Source organism: Clinocottus analis, unplaced genomic scaffold (genome assembly GCF_023055335.1).
Source record: "Clinocottus analis isolate CAN_PGR_092001 unplaced genomic scaffold, fCliAna1.0.p SCAF_24, whole genome shotgun sequence".
Lineage (NCBI taxonomy): Eukaryota > Metazoa > Chordata > Actinopteri > Perciformes > Cottidae > Clinocottus > Clinocottus analis.
This window is the reverse complement of record NW_027175976.1, coordinates 675,001-693,205: the sequence shown is the minus strand read 5'-3', so window position 1 is coordinate 693,205 and position 18,205 is coordinate 675,001. Positions and strand designations below refer to the sequence as shown.

Genomic DNA, 18,205 nt, shown 5'->3' with positions numbered 1-18,205 from the left:
ACAATGTCACTTCTTGCCCGCTGTGGCAGCCTGAGCCCGGCCCCTGTACGGTGAATATTACAGGAGGCTGATAACGTACACAGGGAGGTGTGATCCTCCAGCTGTCTGAACACGAGCAGGACAGATTGTTTTATGGAGATGAACCATGGGAAAACAAAGGCTAAACGTTTTTTTTAGGACCTGAATTAATATTATTTTATTTTTGCACATAATCTGTAATCTATTTCAAATGGAGCTGAAGAGGGATTTCCTCCTGATGTCAGCGCTCTGCTGCTGCTGGGTCTGCATCCACTCCGGTGAGTGTGACGGTGAAACCGGAGCTTAAACGATGTGATTTCCATCATGCTGATTTGCTGTTGTTGATGTAAAACAAAACAAAAACACTGCTGATGTTCTCATAAGATTCCTTTCAGGACTTCCGTCTATAATTGCTGTGACTTTATGAAACTATAATAATATTCTACCTTCTTCTGTGTGGGACATTTATTCATTCAATCTCATTGTCATATTTTCTCAGTTATTCTAAAACTCACATTTGGGTGAATGAAGTCATTGATGAAATATGTTCAACAATGTTGTTATAATATTTATCAGGATTATAAGGATGATTTGGGACTTAATAGTGGCTTTTTTATAAAGAACCTAAAGGCATCCTCAATCCACAGTATTACACATAAACATAATCAAACCAGAATAATTGTTTTATTCAAATTATAACCTTATCATACAAAGACAAACAATTATAAAATGTAATATAAATAATTAGTATTCAATAAAATAAGATGTTTTGATAAACAAGGCACAGAATAAAAGCATTTAAAGTGGACAGTAACAACAAAGATGCTCCATTACAGACTTTCATGATAGTTATTGTGCAGTAATCCTTTCACAGATAATATATTTAAAAAGTATTTCAACTTATTTTCATTAATAATTTTATTAAACTAATTAAATTCAATACATTTTTTAATTCCATCAAAGGGATAAACAGTTTTGGTTACAGTCACGTTGATATATTTTACAACACATTTCATCTTTCTACAACGCCCCATAACCAGTTAAAACTCCATAAAAATCAATTTTAACTTTGTGTCTCAAATAAAAAATGTTCCACTTCATGTTCTTTCCGAACAAGATAAGAACCTCGTGTTGAGGTGAGGAGAAAGATTTAAACACCGGAACAAACTATCTGCTATATTTTTATTTTAAAAGGCTGAAAATGTTTCTGCACTTGAGAATTACAAAGAGACACAAAAAAGACACAAAGGAACTACAAAGAGACACACAACTTTGCAAACAGAAAACCTTGTCGTCTGTTGGATTTTGAGCGGCCATCTTGTTTTCCATGCATGAGAAACAAGATGGCCGCTCTCACGAGGAGTCAGATGCTAACGGTCGTTGGTGTCTCAGCTCTGGCTGAAGGGGCTCGCGTCCACACGGAGGACGAGCTCTTCAGGAGATTGTTCGGCGGCTACAGCAAGTGGACGCGCCCGGCGAGGAACATCACCGACGTGGTCATCGTCAAGTTCGGCCTCTCGATAGCGCAGCTGATCGACGTGGTGGGAAAGAAATATCACACTTATTGTTGCTTTCTAGATCAATCATTCTCACATAAAAGAGTCCAAAAGCAATCCAGTAATGCAGCCGTCTCTGTGAATGTTTGGCACCAAAACAGGACGAGAAGAATCAGATGATGACGACCAACGTGTGGCTGAAACAGGTACGGGAGAAACCTCATTTCTTGCATGAAAAGTATGGAACTAAAAGCTTTATTTTGGTCCTAAAAACGGCGTCGCTGTGGGCAGGAATGGACCGACTACAAGCTGCGATGGAGTCCGTCCGACTTCGACAACGTGACGTCCATCAGGGTGCCCTCCGAGCTCCTCTGGGTGCCGGACATCGTGCTGTACAACAAGTAAAAACATCACCCGGCAAAGTTTTGTGCAAAAGAATACTCGTGTTTCTTGCAGGAAAAAAGGTTGCGTAACAAACACAAGGACGCACTCAAACAGACACCACTTTGAATTTCCGTGGGTGGAGCTGGAAACGATCTGTAGTGATCAATTACCCGCTTGATCCACAACCACCTCGCCCGCTGAAGAGCGTGCGAGGAGAGGAAAGGTCACCTACACGGAAGCCAAAGCGGCTTGATTGCATTTCCCGGCACGCCAGTTGGTGCTAAGTGCAAATATCCTCTTGGATAAATGACCCCGATTCTGTGGCGGAGCAGCAATCTTGCATCACTTTAGTCAAAGTCTGGCTTCCTCCCCTCGGGGCCCCCGAGGAAGTATTAATCCTCAAATTTGCCTGGATGGAGAGGAAAACGTTCTCCCGCTTCAGCATTTGTGCAAATGAGCTTGCGTCATAAAAAGTGGCGTGGTTACCATCCAGTGGATCAATTATTAAACATTTTCTGTGGCTCGAGGTTTATTGATTCATCTTTTGAGTTTGAAACGCATTGAGACGGAAACTTGTGAGTCTTGCTGAGCAAAGAAATCGTCCTTTTCATCCAGATGAGACCTCAACTTTGGTGTCTTGGTGTTCATTTCCAATGCTTTCTTGCTTTCCTCCTCCTCCTCCTCTTCTTCTTCCAGTGCAGACGGAGAGTTCGCCGTCACCCACATGACCAAGGCCCACCTCTTTCACACGGGTCGGGTCCGCTGGGTGCCGCCGGCCATCTACAAGTCCTCCTGCTCCATCGACGTCACCTTCTTCCCTTTCGACCAGCAGAGCTGCAAGATGAAGTTCGGCTCCTGGACGTACGACCGCGCCAAGATCGACCTGGAGCCCTTCGACGAGGCCGTGGACCTGAAGGTTCTCTTTTCCTGTTGAGTCTGACACCTGCTGATATTTAGTGGAGATATTCGCGGTTCCTAGAGGATCTTACTCTTTAACGCCACTACGAGCCTTACATTTGTGCTTTTGAGTAAAAAGTCTCAACAGATATTGGATTTCTAACCCCAGGAAATTGGTGCAAACATTCACGTTCCTCTTAGCCTTTCCTCCAGCGATCAAATAGGACTCATCCTCTGTGGACCATGACCGTCTGTATTCAACCCTCAAATATTAATAAGGAAGTCTGACTTCTAGGATTACTGGGAGAGCGGAGAGTGGGCGATCGTCAACGCCGTGGGAACCTACAACACCAAGAAATACGACTGCTGCCACGAGATCTACCCCGACATCACCTACTGCTTCGTCATCCGCCGCCTGCCGCTGTTCTACACCATCAACCTCATCATCCCCTGCCTCCTCATCTCCTTCCTCACCGTGCTGGTCTTCTACCTCCCGTCGGACTGCGGCGAGAAGATCACGCTGTGCATCTCCGTGCTGCTGTCGCTCACCGTCTTCCTGCTGCTCATCACCGAGATCATCCCGTCCACGTCGCTGGTCATCCCGCTGATCGGGGAGTACCTGCTCTTCACCATGATCTTCGTCACGCTGTCCATCGTCATCGCCGTGTTCGCGCTGAACGTGCACCACCGCTCGCCAGAGACCCACACCATGCCTCGCTGGGTTCGCAGGCTCTTCCTGTCGGCGGTGCCGCGCTGGCTGTGCATGAAGCGCCCAGAACACGGCGCCGGGCCTGGAAGGTGAGAAACCAAGGAGGCTGATGCAGAAGGGTCTTAAAACATGTATCCTGCGGTTGTATAGAAGTCTATGCTTCATGCGTTAAAGCTTCTCTCTCCTGACCACCAGGGAGCGACTCCTCTGGTTGTATAGAAGGTTATGCTTCATGCGTTAAAGCTTCTCTCTCCTGACCACTAGGGGGTGACTCCTCTGGTTGTATAGAAGTCTATGCTTCATGTGTTAAAGCTGCATTCTCTCTCCTGACCACCAGGGGGCGACTCCTCTGGTTGTATAGAAGTCTATGCTTCATGTGTTAAAGCTGCATTCTCTCTACTTTCCACTGTTGTCCCCAAACTCACTTTGTTGCCTCAGGCGGCGCCACCTGACCGATAGACTCCTCCCTCTCCGGACCCCAGGCCCCGCCCACAGCTCGTCCACCTGGGCGACGCAGGAGTCTGACATCGATCTCCACGGTTACCAGGAGGACGACGTCATCAACGAGCTGCACTACTGCGCTCTGCACGGTCTGGGGAGGTTTGGGGTGAAGGTCGCTGGCCGGCCGAGGATCTCCCCGCTCGCTCCTCCTCTCCCTCCATCTCTGGGCTACGTCCTCCTCCCCCAGAGGCTCCGCCCCCTCAGCCCGAACCGGGACACCCCTCCCGCGGGGAACGGTGCGACCCAGAGCCCCGCCCTGTCCCCCGCGGTGGCGGCGGCCCTGGAGGCGGTGACCTACATCGCAGAGCATCTCAGGGCCGAGGACGCCGACCTCTCGGTGAGTGCCGACGCGGCGGCATGAGGTGATTTGTTCCAACTCCCGTCTCCATCTTCTTTTTGTTCTCCATCCGCTGCGTCTCTGCAGGTGAAGGAGGACTGGAAGTACGTGGGCATGGTGGTGGACCGGATCTTCCTGTGGATGTTCGTCATGGTGTGTCTGCTGGGGGCCGTGGGGCTCTTCCTGCCACCGTGGCTCTCGGGGATGTTCTAGAACCGAACTGGAGGTGAAGAGAGATTAAACAAATCAATCAGTCGCGGTTCAGCTGATTTTATCATCAATTCACCTGCATTCGTGCTCGAGTTATCTCTCAAACAATTAATTGATTAGCGAAATTGTTCTTCTAGGAAACGAAACCTTAAAAAAACATAAAAGTTGGGTTACAAGACGCTGCTATCGGTCGTTGTCCCCGCTGAGTCTCACGTTGTCTCGATGACATTGGAAGGCTACAAAGATGATTTCTTTATTAACTGAAGAATCTAGTGCAAACTGTCATGGAAGAAGTATTGGATGTTTGAGGAGAAAAATCTAAATTGTTAAGGATTTGTTGCCGCAGAGAGAATGAAGACACTCAAACACAATTATTAGGACGAGAGGGAAGAAAGAGACCCTTAATAAATTACTATTACAGCCCTGATTGGCTGATCACACTGCATGAAAGTAGCTGTCAATCATAATATACTTTGCCTTCTCTTGGTCTGCCATATTAGCAGCAACATGATATATTCAGCTTCCCTCTGCAGGCCTCAATTCAAACAGACAAAAACAGCAAAAAGACACAAAACAAAATCGCTACTCATCCCTAAACGTGCACCTTGAGACACACACAACACAGCAGGAGGATTACCTTTAACTCTTTTAGTTGTGTTGCTAACTAGCGTGAGAAAAATGTTTCTTTATGTAATTTTGTAAGCACAAAACACAGAGTATGAATATGATTGGATGTGTTATCTTAACTAATTCAATCGTTAAAATGCCAACGTTTCAGTATTAATTCATTTAACGCTGTGCGGCTGGAAAAGGATGTAGAGGGTTTTTTATGATGTCTTGTCCGACACATCATGCACGCCTTCGAATCAAAGTAGCATTTCAAAATGAGGAAATCATCAGGAGACTTGTGAGAACAAACGTCCTCGTTGTTCCTCCAGCGTGCAAACACGTTGACGCGTTGAGCCTTCAGGGGTCACTCGCTGTCGTCAAAGCAGAGGTGCATGATGGGACTTTGCACAACGTGTCGATGAAGCTGGACTCCTCAGCAAACACACACACACACACACACACACACACACAGTGGACATGAGAGAAAAAGGACTTCAGCCTCAAATAAAGTGAGACCGAAGCCGAATAAGCCGAACGGTGAGATCATTTCACGTGAAGTGAAGCCGAACACGTGTATTTAAATGTTGACTCAGTGACGTTATGGACAGAATACATATGTTGACAGTTTGCTGCTCACTTGTTTTCATTCTGGCTGCTTTCTTGTTTGTTTGTCTTTCGTTTTAAAGTTATAGAACTTATTAAAGGGTACTGGCCGCCGCATGACCAGCTTCATTTTTGTGTGATCAAGTGTGTCTTTGTACCTTCACTGCCTGATGATTCACAGTGAGCCGTTCCCCATAAACCTAAATCCTGAATCCATTGGACGAGGCGTCTTAATCCACGTTAGGTCGACGCAGGCTGCTGGAATCGAACCGCCGATCCTCTGATGGGAGCTCGATGTCATTTCCTCCACACAGATGATGTCGCGCGCTGCGGATCACGTGCAGAAGTTTATTTTTGTGTCATCTGTCCAAGATAAACCTGTTTTAACTCTTAACTCTTCTGTTAGGCAAATTCTAGTCAGACCTCTTTGTAGTAAAGTTGTTTCTTCTTTTTTTAAACTCTGCAAATTGTTGCATTTGCTAATCTTAATGTTCGTGCAATGGCTCAAAGCTCAGCCACGTGTCCGGTCACACTGCCGAACGTGAGCTCACCTAAACTAAAGTAAAAAGGTGTTTTCTGAAGTTTTCTCAACACGTGCATGAAAATACAAGCAAATAAAAGCCGATCGTTGGAGCAAGTCACTCGACAACTCGGAGTAAACTCATTAAAACAGGAACATTTATTCTTGGAAGAAGGAGCAGAGTCAGAACATGAGAGACAGACTGCATGTCCAAAGAACCACCAAACACTCATGAGCACTAACAGAGACCCTCACGACGGCGTCGGCCTAACCGTGAACCTTTCCCCTCGTCCCACACAGAGGTTTGCAAGAAGTTTCTGTTCTTTCAGACAGAAACCTCCAGATTCAGTCTCCTGGCTGTCAGAGACATGCTGAGCTTGTGTGTGAGGTTAGACAGAGACGGTTCAATGAGCATCACAGTGAAACAGTCACTGATGTGGAGTGGATAACATCTAATGTCCCATGTTCATCCCTTGATTATAAAATAACAAGCGACTCAATCATAAGAAATAAACACAAAACCGTGGTAAAAGTAAAATGTTTATTCCAGCAGAGAGATTCTCGTTCATTATATTTTCCTAGTGCATGGTGTATATAAAAAGGACAGGAGCGGTGATCTATTTGGCGTACAGCATGTCTTCTCGTTTGGCGTACATGGAGCTGAAGGAGAACACGGCGTCCGCGAGCGCCGTGGGGAGGAAGGGGAAGAGCTGGAAGAAGAAGGTGTCCGCGGCCGAGGCCAGCAGGTATCTGTACTTGGGGCGCGCGGCCGTGACGGCGTGCAGCATGGCGTCGATCACCATGTCGGCGTTCTTGAAGCCGCTGCGGCACGTTGCGGTGTAGTACTTGTTGGCCAGGTCGATGTACTGCCGGTTGAAGATGTGCTTGCGTTCCTCGTCCAGTTTCTCCCAAATAGACAAACTGCTTTTGATCTTCAGGATGTTGGTGGCCTGGCCGAAGTTCCCCGGCTGGATGACGCTGACCTGACGGCGCAGAGGAAAGGGTTAAGTCACCGCCATGCTGCAGCTGCAGAGAAGGAGTTTGGAGGAATAGTGCGGTGTCCCACAATGCACGGCGACAGGAAGTGCAGGGCCAGCATCTCGCCAAAGGAAAAATGGCCGACGGATGACAAGAGAAAAAATCATAATAATACGATTTTCTATTCTATAATACTACTTTCTATTCAATAATTAGGAAATTATGGGCGAAAGTTCATGAAATGAATGTTTTTATTCTGCATGTGAGTATCAGCAGCCTGTTTGTAATCTTTTATGATGGATAATAGAAACATTGTTTTTTAAACTATTTTTAGTCGCTGAATTAAAAAGCGTCATACAAATCGTTGATTCATTTCTTCATTCATTCATTTCTTCATCAGCGTTGGTTTCATACGGAGTCACGATGAATAAAAGAAGCCTGAGAGATCCCACAGGCGCCACATTTCCTCGACCGGAGACTTTCCCCCCTAAACACCGCGGCCACGCCGCCGTACCTTCACACCAAAACTGGCCATTTCCACCCGCAGGCAGTCTGCGAAGGCCTCCAGGCCTCTCTTGGACACGCTGTAGGCGGCCATGTTCAGGCAGTTGAAGAAGGCGAAGATGCTCGACATGTAAACCATGCGACCTGAAACACAAAAACAACTTTTACAACATCAGCGCGGTAAAGACGGCGAGCTCGTGGTGGAGCGCAGCGGCGCCAGCTCACCTTTAGCATCGCTAGCTCACCTTTAATGGCACCAGCTCGCCTTTAGCGGTGCTAGCTCACCTTTAGCGACGCCAGCTCACCTTTAGCGACGCCAGCTCACCTTTAGCGGTGCTAGCTCACCTTTAGCGGCGCTAGCTCACCTTTAGCGGCGCTAGCTCACCTTTAGCGGCGCCAGCTCACCTTTAGCGGCGCCAGCTCACCTTTAGCGGCGCCAGCTCACCTTTAGCGGCGCTAGCTCACCTTTAGCGGCGCTAGCTCACCTTTAGCGGCGCCAGCTCACCTTTAGCGGCGCGGACCAAAGGCAGGAACGCCAGCGAGGTCCTGATGGCGCCGAACAGGTTGACGTCCAGCATGGCGCCGAAGTCTCCGATGGAGCTCCACTCGATCTCGGCCCAGTCCGTGACGCCGGCGTTGTTCACGACGGCCCACAACCCTGACGGGTCAGAACAGTTATTACTGCAGATTTAACACGAGCAACCGCCGTGAAATCCTTCAGTTTTCATCGTGTGATTTCATCTGGATTCATGAAGGCGCTTCAGGACACAAGCGCATGATCATAAAGATCATGAAGGGAATTAGGAATAATTATGTTGATGTGTAATAAGGATTTCTTGAGGATACAAAGTCAAGATTTTGACCCACATATTGTGATTAGTCAAGTCTGCATTTTGAGTTTCTGACTTTCGTGTTAGCATCTAGAAAAAAATATTTTAATGTCTTATTTTGTTCATATGAATTTGTACATTTGAAAAAATAAAAATATAAACACTCAAATAGTTTTGACTAACTTCTGTTGCATCTTGTGACTCATTAAATGTGACTCACTTTGATCAATACAGTCTTGATAATTCATCTCATGTCAAAATTGCAAGATTTTTAAATCACATAATTGAGATACACGAAGCTAAAACATGACTTACCTCACATGTATTGTCATCCATTGATAGAATGGAGCAATACTCACATTAATAATTGATTAGGCTTTGATATCCTTTAAAGTCATTTCTTCCAGCGTACCTTTCTCCGGCAGGTTCTCCTGGACGATCTTCTTGGCCCGCTGCACGTCGTGGTCGCTGGTGACGTCCAGCTGCAGGACCTTCAGGTTGCTGGAGCTCTCGGTGGCCAGACTCTGAGCGCCGGCTCCTTCTGGGGACAGACACCCGGCGAAGACCACGAACCCTTTGTGGTCCAGGCACTGCGCCAGCTGGTGCCCGAAGCCGCTGTCGCAGCCCGTTATCAGCACGGCGTAGCCGCAGCCGTCCTGCACGTGGCCTCCGCCGCGGCGGCGGGAAAACAGCTTGGCGAGGGCCAAGAGGAGCGCGGCGGAGACCGTGCCGACGCCGGCGATCAGGCCGATGATGGAGATTGCGTTCATGGTGGTGAAGTGTCTGTCAACGAGTCTGGAGGAAGAGTGTCTGACGGCACAATATATGACCTCGATCGGAGCAGAGGCGGTGCTTTCTTCATGAGCAAGGGTCAAACAATTTGTTCAGGTTTTCATGTGACTTCAAAGACACCTCTGTTGCTCAACACTGCTTCTCACTTCAAGTGACAACAACCAACATACGAAGAAGCAAGAGGCAAGAAGCAGAAACCAGACCTCGACGAATCAGTTATGAAGGCCCAGATTTTTCTGAACCACACACGGTTGTTTGAGGAGAGAACGGGAAGCATTGCTATCCTAAGATGCACTCCATTCATTCGACATTTGAAGGAATATTTACTGGGAATGTTGCAGTTTCCTTGTAGTCCAGTTATTAGGAACTTTACTTCCACTTTAAGCTACTGTAAATACTTCTACGTTGCTTCATTTTGGATGCAAATGTTGTATTTTTTACTCTAAAATAATTTTGCAGATTTGCAAAATAGAAATCAACCAATAAATGAAGATGAGAAAGTAGTTAGAATGGCTGCAGCTGCAGCTGCTGCATGAACCTGAAACAGACCTTTCTGCATTACGAGTTCTTTTCTAACGTATATTGAAGTATGTATTTTGAACGCAGAACTTTTAAATATAAGTATTTGCACTACAGTACTGCTTCTTTTACCAGAGTACAGTACATAAAGTCAGGTCTAAGGCGTCTGTGCAGAGTTGCATCAAGAAAAAACCTTTACGCTGCAAAGGAAACACAATAATCAATAATTACTCCACTGCGCTCCTCTGTTAACGGCTCTTCTTCTTCTCTCTGATTTCGTGGTTAGTTCACATGGAAACTCTCAAAACGCCCTCATGGAGCTGCAGCGTGGACCCACCAGAGGACCGGACACACAAACAGCCGTCATGGTGCCGGTAAGATCGTCGCTCTGGGGTTCCACACATTATAAAAGATCTCCTTTTGATTCCCGCTAAAGGAAACGTCTCAGTGGTCACATATCATCGCACGCCACCAACTATTCGGAGGACTGAAACCACACCATCATGAAGACGAGGGCACACAGGAGGCTTCATCGCTCCCTCACATCATGCGCTGCAGCGCTCACACACACTTCCTGTTGTCACAACACAACGCTCCTACGCTCAAAACATGGCGCTTATAGCTAACTTAATAGAATCGTGGGAAGATTTCCTCTCAAATGTTTTCTTTAAGCATTGCGCAATCATGTTGATCCAACTTAAAGTACTTGAGTAGGATCAACTTCATTCACTCGGGTTGTGTCCAACTTCACTTGAGAGGGTTGCCTGAACTCCTGCTGCATTTGTAAAAAACTCAAACTGTTGAAGCATGCAACCAGGAGGATACTTTGCCTGCGTTTCTTTATTGTGACTCAAACTGGAGCCAGAGACCACGAGACCGAAGAAGAAGGCCTCAAAGCACGTGGGAATAAAAAAGAAATTACACAATTAATGCATGAATCAAATCAACGAATTAACAAGCAAAAAAAATAAACAAGGTGGTGCTGAAGTGCAGCATCAGAGAGGTCAGCGAGGGGTCAAGCAGCCGCTGAAGCAAATCTAATATAAATGTACAGATAAAGAACCGCTCAATAAAACACATCCAACAACTATTAAATGTACGGGTTGAATAAAGACGGAAGGTTCATAACACTGCAAGAAGCAGCGACTATGATCCATGTGCATGAAGATGTTCGTATCGTCAGACTTTAACGCTGCTCTCAACCCGACAGCAACCAAACGTCGCTCTGAAGGAGAGAACCGAGAGAACCGAGAGAACCGAGGAGACCTGGAGACGCTGTGTCCTGTGAGAACATCTCTCTCTGGGACAAATGAACCTCAGTGCTGGGAAAGACGTCAGCGGCTGTGGGGATGATGTGTGACCGCGTGGCCGAGTTTTATTCTCCTCATTCTATGAAAATACTTTAATGACTTTGGGGAGAAAACATTGCCGTGTTTCTCTGAGCACCTGGAGTTCAGAGGTTGCAGCTGTTGATGCTGCATTAATAACACGATCTATATTAATGATGCAGTCAGAGAAAACCTCGCTTTGTGACTTGGAAATTAGAAAAAAATTGGTTTGGAAGTCGATTTTCCAACTGAAAAAGGACAACGTAATTATTTTAAACCTTTCTTCTCTGAATGTTAAGAAAGGAAATGCATTGCAACTAAAACTACATTTACCTGCATGGTGTTGACAGGACAACTCTGCAAAAACATGTTATCAAAAGAAAGTAATAATAACTTTTATATAGATTTTATACATCTGTCCCTTTTTAATTTGTATTTATAATGCATCTAATAATTTAAAAATGAAACCAGTAAATGAAGTGTATATTTATTTCAGCGTCAGATAATGACAAGTTATAATAATATAATATATGGCGAGTCAAACCTTCACAGATCTTCTCAGATTGACAGAAAGTCTTGTAATCTCACGTTAAATAATCTTCTTTAAAGGATGAACACATTAAACGGTGACGAATGCTTCAGGATGAGTGTGAGCTGAGTGCAGAGCAGTGGCTCCCCCCGGTGGTTCAGGCACGTCACTGCAGGTAAATCTGGCAGTTAAAAACACAGAAGTGATGAAACACAAAGAAATGAGCCCCTTTGACCACGAGCTCACGGAGGAAACAGTATTTCTGAACTCTGTTCAGCTGCTTCAGATTATATTCACGCTCTAAATCTTCTGATTTTTGTTGAATTAAAACTAGCAATTAAAATGCTGAGTGGATTCAATCATAAGCAGCATCAAAGTGCATAGAAGCAGCAGCTGCACTGAAGCGGTGCGGCTGCTTCATATTCATCTAGTTATGGATCATTAAAGTCCTCCGATTGGGATTAATTAATTTTTATTCACACACATTTGGCAGCTTGTCGACACTCTGGTTTACTTTTAGAGAATATTTTGACTTTATTGTGACTTTCAGTCCAGTTTTCTTCACACGATACAGAGCGACAGTTCCTCACGGCCCTGAAACAAACGCTGACGCATTTCAACAGGTCAAAGAGCGAAACATTTCAGCCTGAAGAGACAAACGCTGGAGGAACACTTTGTGGTGTTTCCATGAGATTTTAGGACAATAATGAAACAGAAATCCTTTGATTTCATTGATATAACACCCTGAATATTTCACCTAAGGCTCGCAAATAAGTCCAAATACTGTGAGTTATCAACACAATGGTCCGTTTTATGAATATATATATATATATATATATATATATATATATATATATATATATATATAAACTGCTCTCAATGTGCGTGCTCGGTATTGATCGTATCAGTGCGTGATCAGTGAGGCAGTGCCGTTCTTCTACATTTTCACAATGACAAATAAAACCCTGAACATTCTTGAAATCAGCGTGTTATGCATAATACGGAACAAACAACTACTATATATTAAAAAACTGTTCATACTAAGGTGGTAGAAATGTGAAAGTGTTTTTCAAGGAGGGCAAACAGTCCATTTCACTCTGAACCTCTGAAACAGAAACCGGGTGTTCGATCCCATCCTTCCCAAAAAATAAGTCCCATAATACCGGCGCTCCCATCAGGTCTCCATCGGGTCTCCATCAGGTCTCCATCGGGTCTCCATCAGGTATCATTCAGGTCTCCATCAGGTATCATTCAGGTCTCCATCAGGTCTCCATCAGGTCTCCATCAGGTCTCCATCAGGTATCATTCAGGTATCGTTCAGGTCTCCATCAGGTCTCCATCAGGTCTCCATCAGGTCTCCACCTTCCCGAAGGTGCCGTCGGGCGGCCGGTAGTGTTTGGGGAAGGCTTTGAGCTGCAGCGAGTTGAAGGCGTACTTCCTGCAGCCGACGTTCTTCACGGTGTTTTCCCGCCTGCAGCCCTCGCTGAGGAGACACAAGGAGGAGGATGAGGACCAGCAACAGAAGAAATGACGCAGAAATGTTTAGTTTGACCTTGACTGATACTTACAGGAGGAAAGTGGGGAAGGAAACACAGTTAACGTCAGTTCAGAGATGCAGAGAAGAGAAAAAACACCTGAAAGACCACAAAGTATCTGCAGGAGCAGGTTTATTACGGCGCGGTGCGTTCAGGGACACTGACTGCAGGGTTTCTTGGGTTTGTTTGCACATTTAGAGCAACATGGGACGCAGAAGGCTGCAGAGACTCAGAGGAAAACCTGACGATCGAATCAAAATGACGACTTTGACACGTTAAAACTTTGATTTAGAATTAAAAAAAGAAAGAAAAATTCCCATGCAACCTTTCCTCCAAACTTTCTGTTCAGATATTAATAACATAATGACACAGCTTTTGGTAATTACTTATTCTCATGACCGTACAATATAACATATATTGTAAACAGGAGGCAAACTAGCAGGAAAAGTCAATTAAATCAACAATAATTATACATAAAAACAAATAAATCTGCATTTTGAACAAAGTGACAGCGTGATGGCACGAGCAGGATTATCACATTAAATAGATTCATATATAATCTCCTTTGGAATAATTTAAAGACAATATATAGCAAACGTTTTGGCGATACATAAATACAACTTATGTACAGCGATACAAATATATATTATTCTTAAGAATAACACAAAAACAAAGAAAATGTAAATGTTTCTCTGTCAGTGATTTAAAGTAATGTTGTAAGGAAGCACTTCAGTGTGATTACACATCAGAAATCTAACATATTACTTCACTTTTAAACAAAGTTGAATAAAATAATTCACATTCTCTCACAATCTGACTGCTCAGCGATTACGTAACCACATATTTGTATATTCTATGTATTTATATATATATTAATATTTATGCTTTTTAATCGACTAAACGTGTAACTTCTGTCTCACAGAGGTAGTTCTAAACTGGAGCGACGACACACACACACACACACACACACACACACACACACACACACACAGAAATAAAAAAGTAAAAAAACACTGAATTATAAGTTAAATATGTTTTTTCTAATGCTTCAGATACACAACGTGAGAGAGTACAACAGAAGTGTGTTTCTACTGGGAGGACAACACAAACACGCGCAGCAAACTGTCCGAGAAGCCGGAGAGACGTCGAATCCCCGGAGGATCGAGTCTGTTCCAGGTCGTCAGCGTCGCTGGTCGATGCCAACGAGGCGACGCTCTGCTGCCGGGACGCGATGTCATGCACAGAAACTAAAATAACTCAACGACGCTACAGTCCTCAGCCTTCACTGGACTCTCTAAAGCCGCATGAAGCCTTGCAGCTGCAATGTAAACGCTCTCTGGCGGGCGTGGAACCAACACCACGCTGCATAGTCACACACATCTCCCCTGCATATACGACAATCACACAATCCAACATCAGCCAATTAGGAAACTGCACAATCCAGCGGTCAGCTGCAGCTGATCCTCGCTGCTCTGAGACCGACTTAAGAGCCCGAAAAAGTGCCTTTAACACTCCAACGGGGACGAAGAGCATGAGCGCGTCTGCGCTCGGCAGAACGTTGGGTTCTAGTTTAAGACCTCCGGCACAGGCAGGGCGGCTTGTTCTGCTACAAACTTGCTGCACAGGAAAATGCACGTACTGCCCTCCAAATCCCAAAAAGATCAGGCATGCCGCCACCCGGCCGACGCACAAAAGATATGCAAAGTATTTGAAATATTTGAGTTGATTAAACAGACGCGGTTTCGGTTCCTGCACGAGGGAAAGGAACCAAACTCTTCCCGAGGCCGTGAAACCACGTCTTCACACGCAGAGCTGCTCAGAGCTTCAGCCAGAACGTAAACGTTAAGCTGAGTAAACAGAGTCCAACTGACCCACATGGGCTGGAGAGTGCTGAGGATGAAGAGGCCGAAGGCCTCCTGAGTCTAGAAAAGCAGGAAGAACGTCAGCAAATATATACAAATATAAATATAGAAGCTTACTTTAATTTGGCAGCAATAAAAGCTTTTGTTTGCAAGGTGCATGGAAGACGATGATGAGCAAAACAAACAAAGATAAATAGATTTCCTTCCTGATAGCTACATCGACAGTAACTCCTTCCTGGAAGCGAGATATATAATATATGTATCTATAATCTGCAGGTTTCTTTTGTACATATTCACAACAAGGTGTAGTTTCTGTTGTTTCGTAACACACCGTCTCTTTTGTTGTCAGAGAAGAGGAATAAGGCAGAGATCTGTCCACTAGAGGGCGCTATCCACCACACCACTGTTTCAGGCCATTTGTCTAAATCCTTAAATACAAACCACTTGTTCAGTTTCTGGACATTTAGTTTGGTGTTCAACAGACGCGGAGCAGCTGTTTCATAGCGGTGACGGCTGAGATGGACACCTTACGTTATGGATAACCGCAGCATAAACAAAAAGCAGCTTTTCTCACCCAGAAATGGACACAAATGAGTAAAAACAGGGCGAATGGAGCTTTTGGAGGAACAGGACAGTGTGTTGCTGCTCAGTGGAGGCTGCGGCCTGTGAGACATTCACAACGTTCAATGACCTCTGACCTCTCCTCATCTTAAATGTTAATATATCGTTAGCTCGTTCACTCGCCCGCCGGCAGGAACAGAAAGTACGTAACCAGAACAGAAGAGGAACAGATCTGGTCCTGGAAACACCGACGTGGTTCAGATTCAGCCGGCTTTTTCATATCGAAACATGCAGCTCCTCGCAGCTCGACACAAGGGAAAAAAAAAAAAAACTCCACGTGGACGTCGGGGCGGCGTCTTCGGGCCGCTCAGCTGCAGCGGAGCTTGGCCAGGAAGTAGGCCACGCTGAGGAAGATCCACACCACCAGCAGGTTGGGGCTGAGCGCCAGCAGGGGCAGCGAGTACAGGAGGCTGGGGTCCAGCCGGAGGTCACGCACCGGCAGCAGGCCGCTCAGGTTCTTCTGGATCACCCCCTCCCTCGTGCCAATTCTGTGCCGAGTCACGTGGGAGGAAGAGGAGGATGAGGAGGAAGAGGAGGAGGAGGAGGAGGAGGAGGAGCAAGAGGAGGAGGAGTGGAGCGGCGAATAAAAAGAGGTTTGGGGAAGGGAGAGCATTGAAAAGGAAGAGGAGGGACAGATGAGGGGGAAATAAAAAGGGCGTAAAAGAGATGGAGGAGAGGAAATAGGAAAGATTGCAAGAAGGAAGAAGAGGAGGAGAGGAAGGAAGCCAAAACAACCAGATGGCAACGTGTACGCAGGCAGAGAGGTGAAATGTTAAAGTAACAGGTGATGCCGGCGAGAAATCACAGAGGAGCCACGGCCACGATGACAGACAGCAGTTCCCATGGTGTCACAGAACAATAACAATAACAATAATAATAATAATAATAATAATAATAATACAAATCGTATGGGGGTCACAACAAGTGGAAATGAATCAAACCAGAATGAACAAACACAGAGGAAAACAGAGGAAGAGGGGAGGAAAGAAAGAGAAAGAGAACAAAGAGGAAAATTAAGAAAGAAGTTCTCTACGTCTTTTGGAAAAGGAGAGAAGATAAGAAAAAGAAAAACAGCAATGGCTCACCATGTTTATATTTTCTAAGACATGGGACGAGGAGGGGAAACCAACGTGAGCAGAAACACACTTTAAATAAATTCAGGAGATTTGGGGACTTAAAATGAAGCCGCATGCCGTCACAGGAACGTGCTAATGAAGCTAATGAAGCTAAAGAAGCTAACATGCAGATTTAACTGCTGCTCAGGATGCAAGAGGGAGAACCACCGTGAGCAAAACACCCTTTAAATAATTAAATTCAGGTGATTTAGGGACTTAAAATGTGTCCGCATGCCGTCACAGGTACGAGCTAATGAAGCTAACAAAGCTAACGGAGCTAAAGAAGCTAACAAAGCTAACATGCAGACTTCACTACTACTCAGAATGCAAGAGGGGAAACATGGCGTCGTGGAGGAAAAGGGGAATGTGTCTCTGAGCTTTTTCCCATCATGCATCACAGCTTAAAACTGTTCAGCAGCACTTTAAGCTCCAATAAATGATGACAAAGCAGATTTCATGCTCGTCGGCTGATGAGGAACAAGGGAGAGATGAGAGGAGGAGAGAAAGAGGGAGCAGAAGGTGAAGAGATGTCGTTTCATGCGAGTATCTGGGCGGCAGTGCAACTTTATTGAGCAGACAGCTGTGATTACATCAGGCTTTTTACATTAAGAACAAAATATCACATAAAACTCCTCTTTGAACACAGAAACAAAGACGTATGTTCAGACAAAATGGATCAATATCAATAAAGCTGTTTGGAGTAATCATTCCCGGTGCAGCTTTACTCTTCTGTCCCTGTCTGCTGAATTGTTTTCATTTGGGTTATTTATGTCTTTTTGCAGACAACAAACTGAGGTAAATATGTTTCTGGAAGGCATTTTAAACGAGACGCTTTCTGGAAATTCAGTTTGTTTCCTTTCCTCAGACGGTGGCACACATGAAAGGTGTTTTAAACAGTCAAACTGCACCGTCGCCTCCTCTTGACTCACCGCGTCTTCTACACGACACCTCTGCAACATGTTTGTGTTCGCATGCTGCAAGACACGTTTCACATGAAAACTAACACTAAACAGGCCTTGGACTGAAACTCTCGTCTCGGCTGCAGAGAGGAACACTACATCTTCCTCATGGCTTCTCAACAGGTGACGAAGACACAACCACACATAGTCAAATAAAAATACTCAAGTTGACTCGTAGACGAGGAGACAAACAGACCAACAAGCGTTGCAGACACACAACAGAAAGACTAGAATATCGGTTTCTGGGAAGACTCTTCTGTGAAGAGAGCAACCAACTAAATGTCTGAATATTGGAGTTTCCCTTCGAGAAGAACCGGAGACTCCGGTCCGGTGAGCGTGAGAGAGGAAG

The 18,205-nt window shown here is 45.3% G+C and overlaps 3 protein-coding genes across 16 annotated transcripts in view; 1 reads left to right on the top strand and 2 right to left on the bottom strand.

The window, feature by feature from the left end:
* Nucleotides 1-229: 229 nt before the first annotated feature.
* Nucleotides 230-4,555, top strand: LOC137793922 (neuronal acetylcholine receptor subunit alpha-2-like). The gene is made up of 8 exons (XM_068590374.1): nucleotides 230-296; nucleotides 1,411-1,559; nucleotides 1,676-1,720; nucleotides 1,806-1,915; nucleotides 2,595-2,814; nucleotides 3,091-3,593; nucleotides 3,943-4,342; nucleotides 4,430-4,555. The coding sequence occupies exons 1-8, from the start codon at nucleotides 230-232 to the stop codon at nucleotides 4,553-4,555; spliced, it is 1,620 nt and encodes a 539-aa protein (XP_068446475.1).
* Nucleotides 4,556-6,901: 2,346 nt separating this feature from the next.
* zgc:113142 (uncharacterized protein LOC503524 homolog) lies at nucleotides 6,902-9,366 on the bottom strand. Its single transcript, XM_068590949.1, has 4 exons — nucleotides 9,009-9,366; nucleotides 8,272-8,424; nucleotides 7,777-7,910; nucleotides 6,902-7,267 (listed from the first exon to the last, which is right to left on the bottom strand). The coding sequence occupies exons 1-4, from the start codon at nucleotides 9,364-9,366 to the stop codon at nucleotides 6,902-6,904; spliced, it is 1,011 nt and encodes a 336-aa protein (XP_068447050.1).
* A 3,710-nt stretch (nucleotides 9,367-13,076) lies between these two features.
* LOC137793920 (inositol polyphosphate-4-phosphatase type I A-like) overlaps nucleotides 13,077-18,205 on the bottom strand; it is a 21,840-nt gene continuing 16,711 nt past the window's right edge. For 8 of the 14 annotated variants that reach the window (XM_068590358.1, XM_068590362.1, XM_068590364.1 and 5 more), the window contains one exon: nucleotides 13,104-16,270. In XM_068590358.1, the coding sequence (XP_068446459.1) occupies nucleotides 16,090-16,270 (181 nt within the window). In that variant the 3' untranslated portion in view covers nucleotides 13,104-16,089. The other 6 variants (XM_068590363.1, XM_068590369.1, XM_068590371.1 and 3 more) reach the window with 2 other exon arrangements.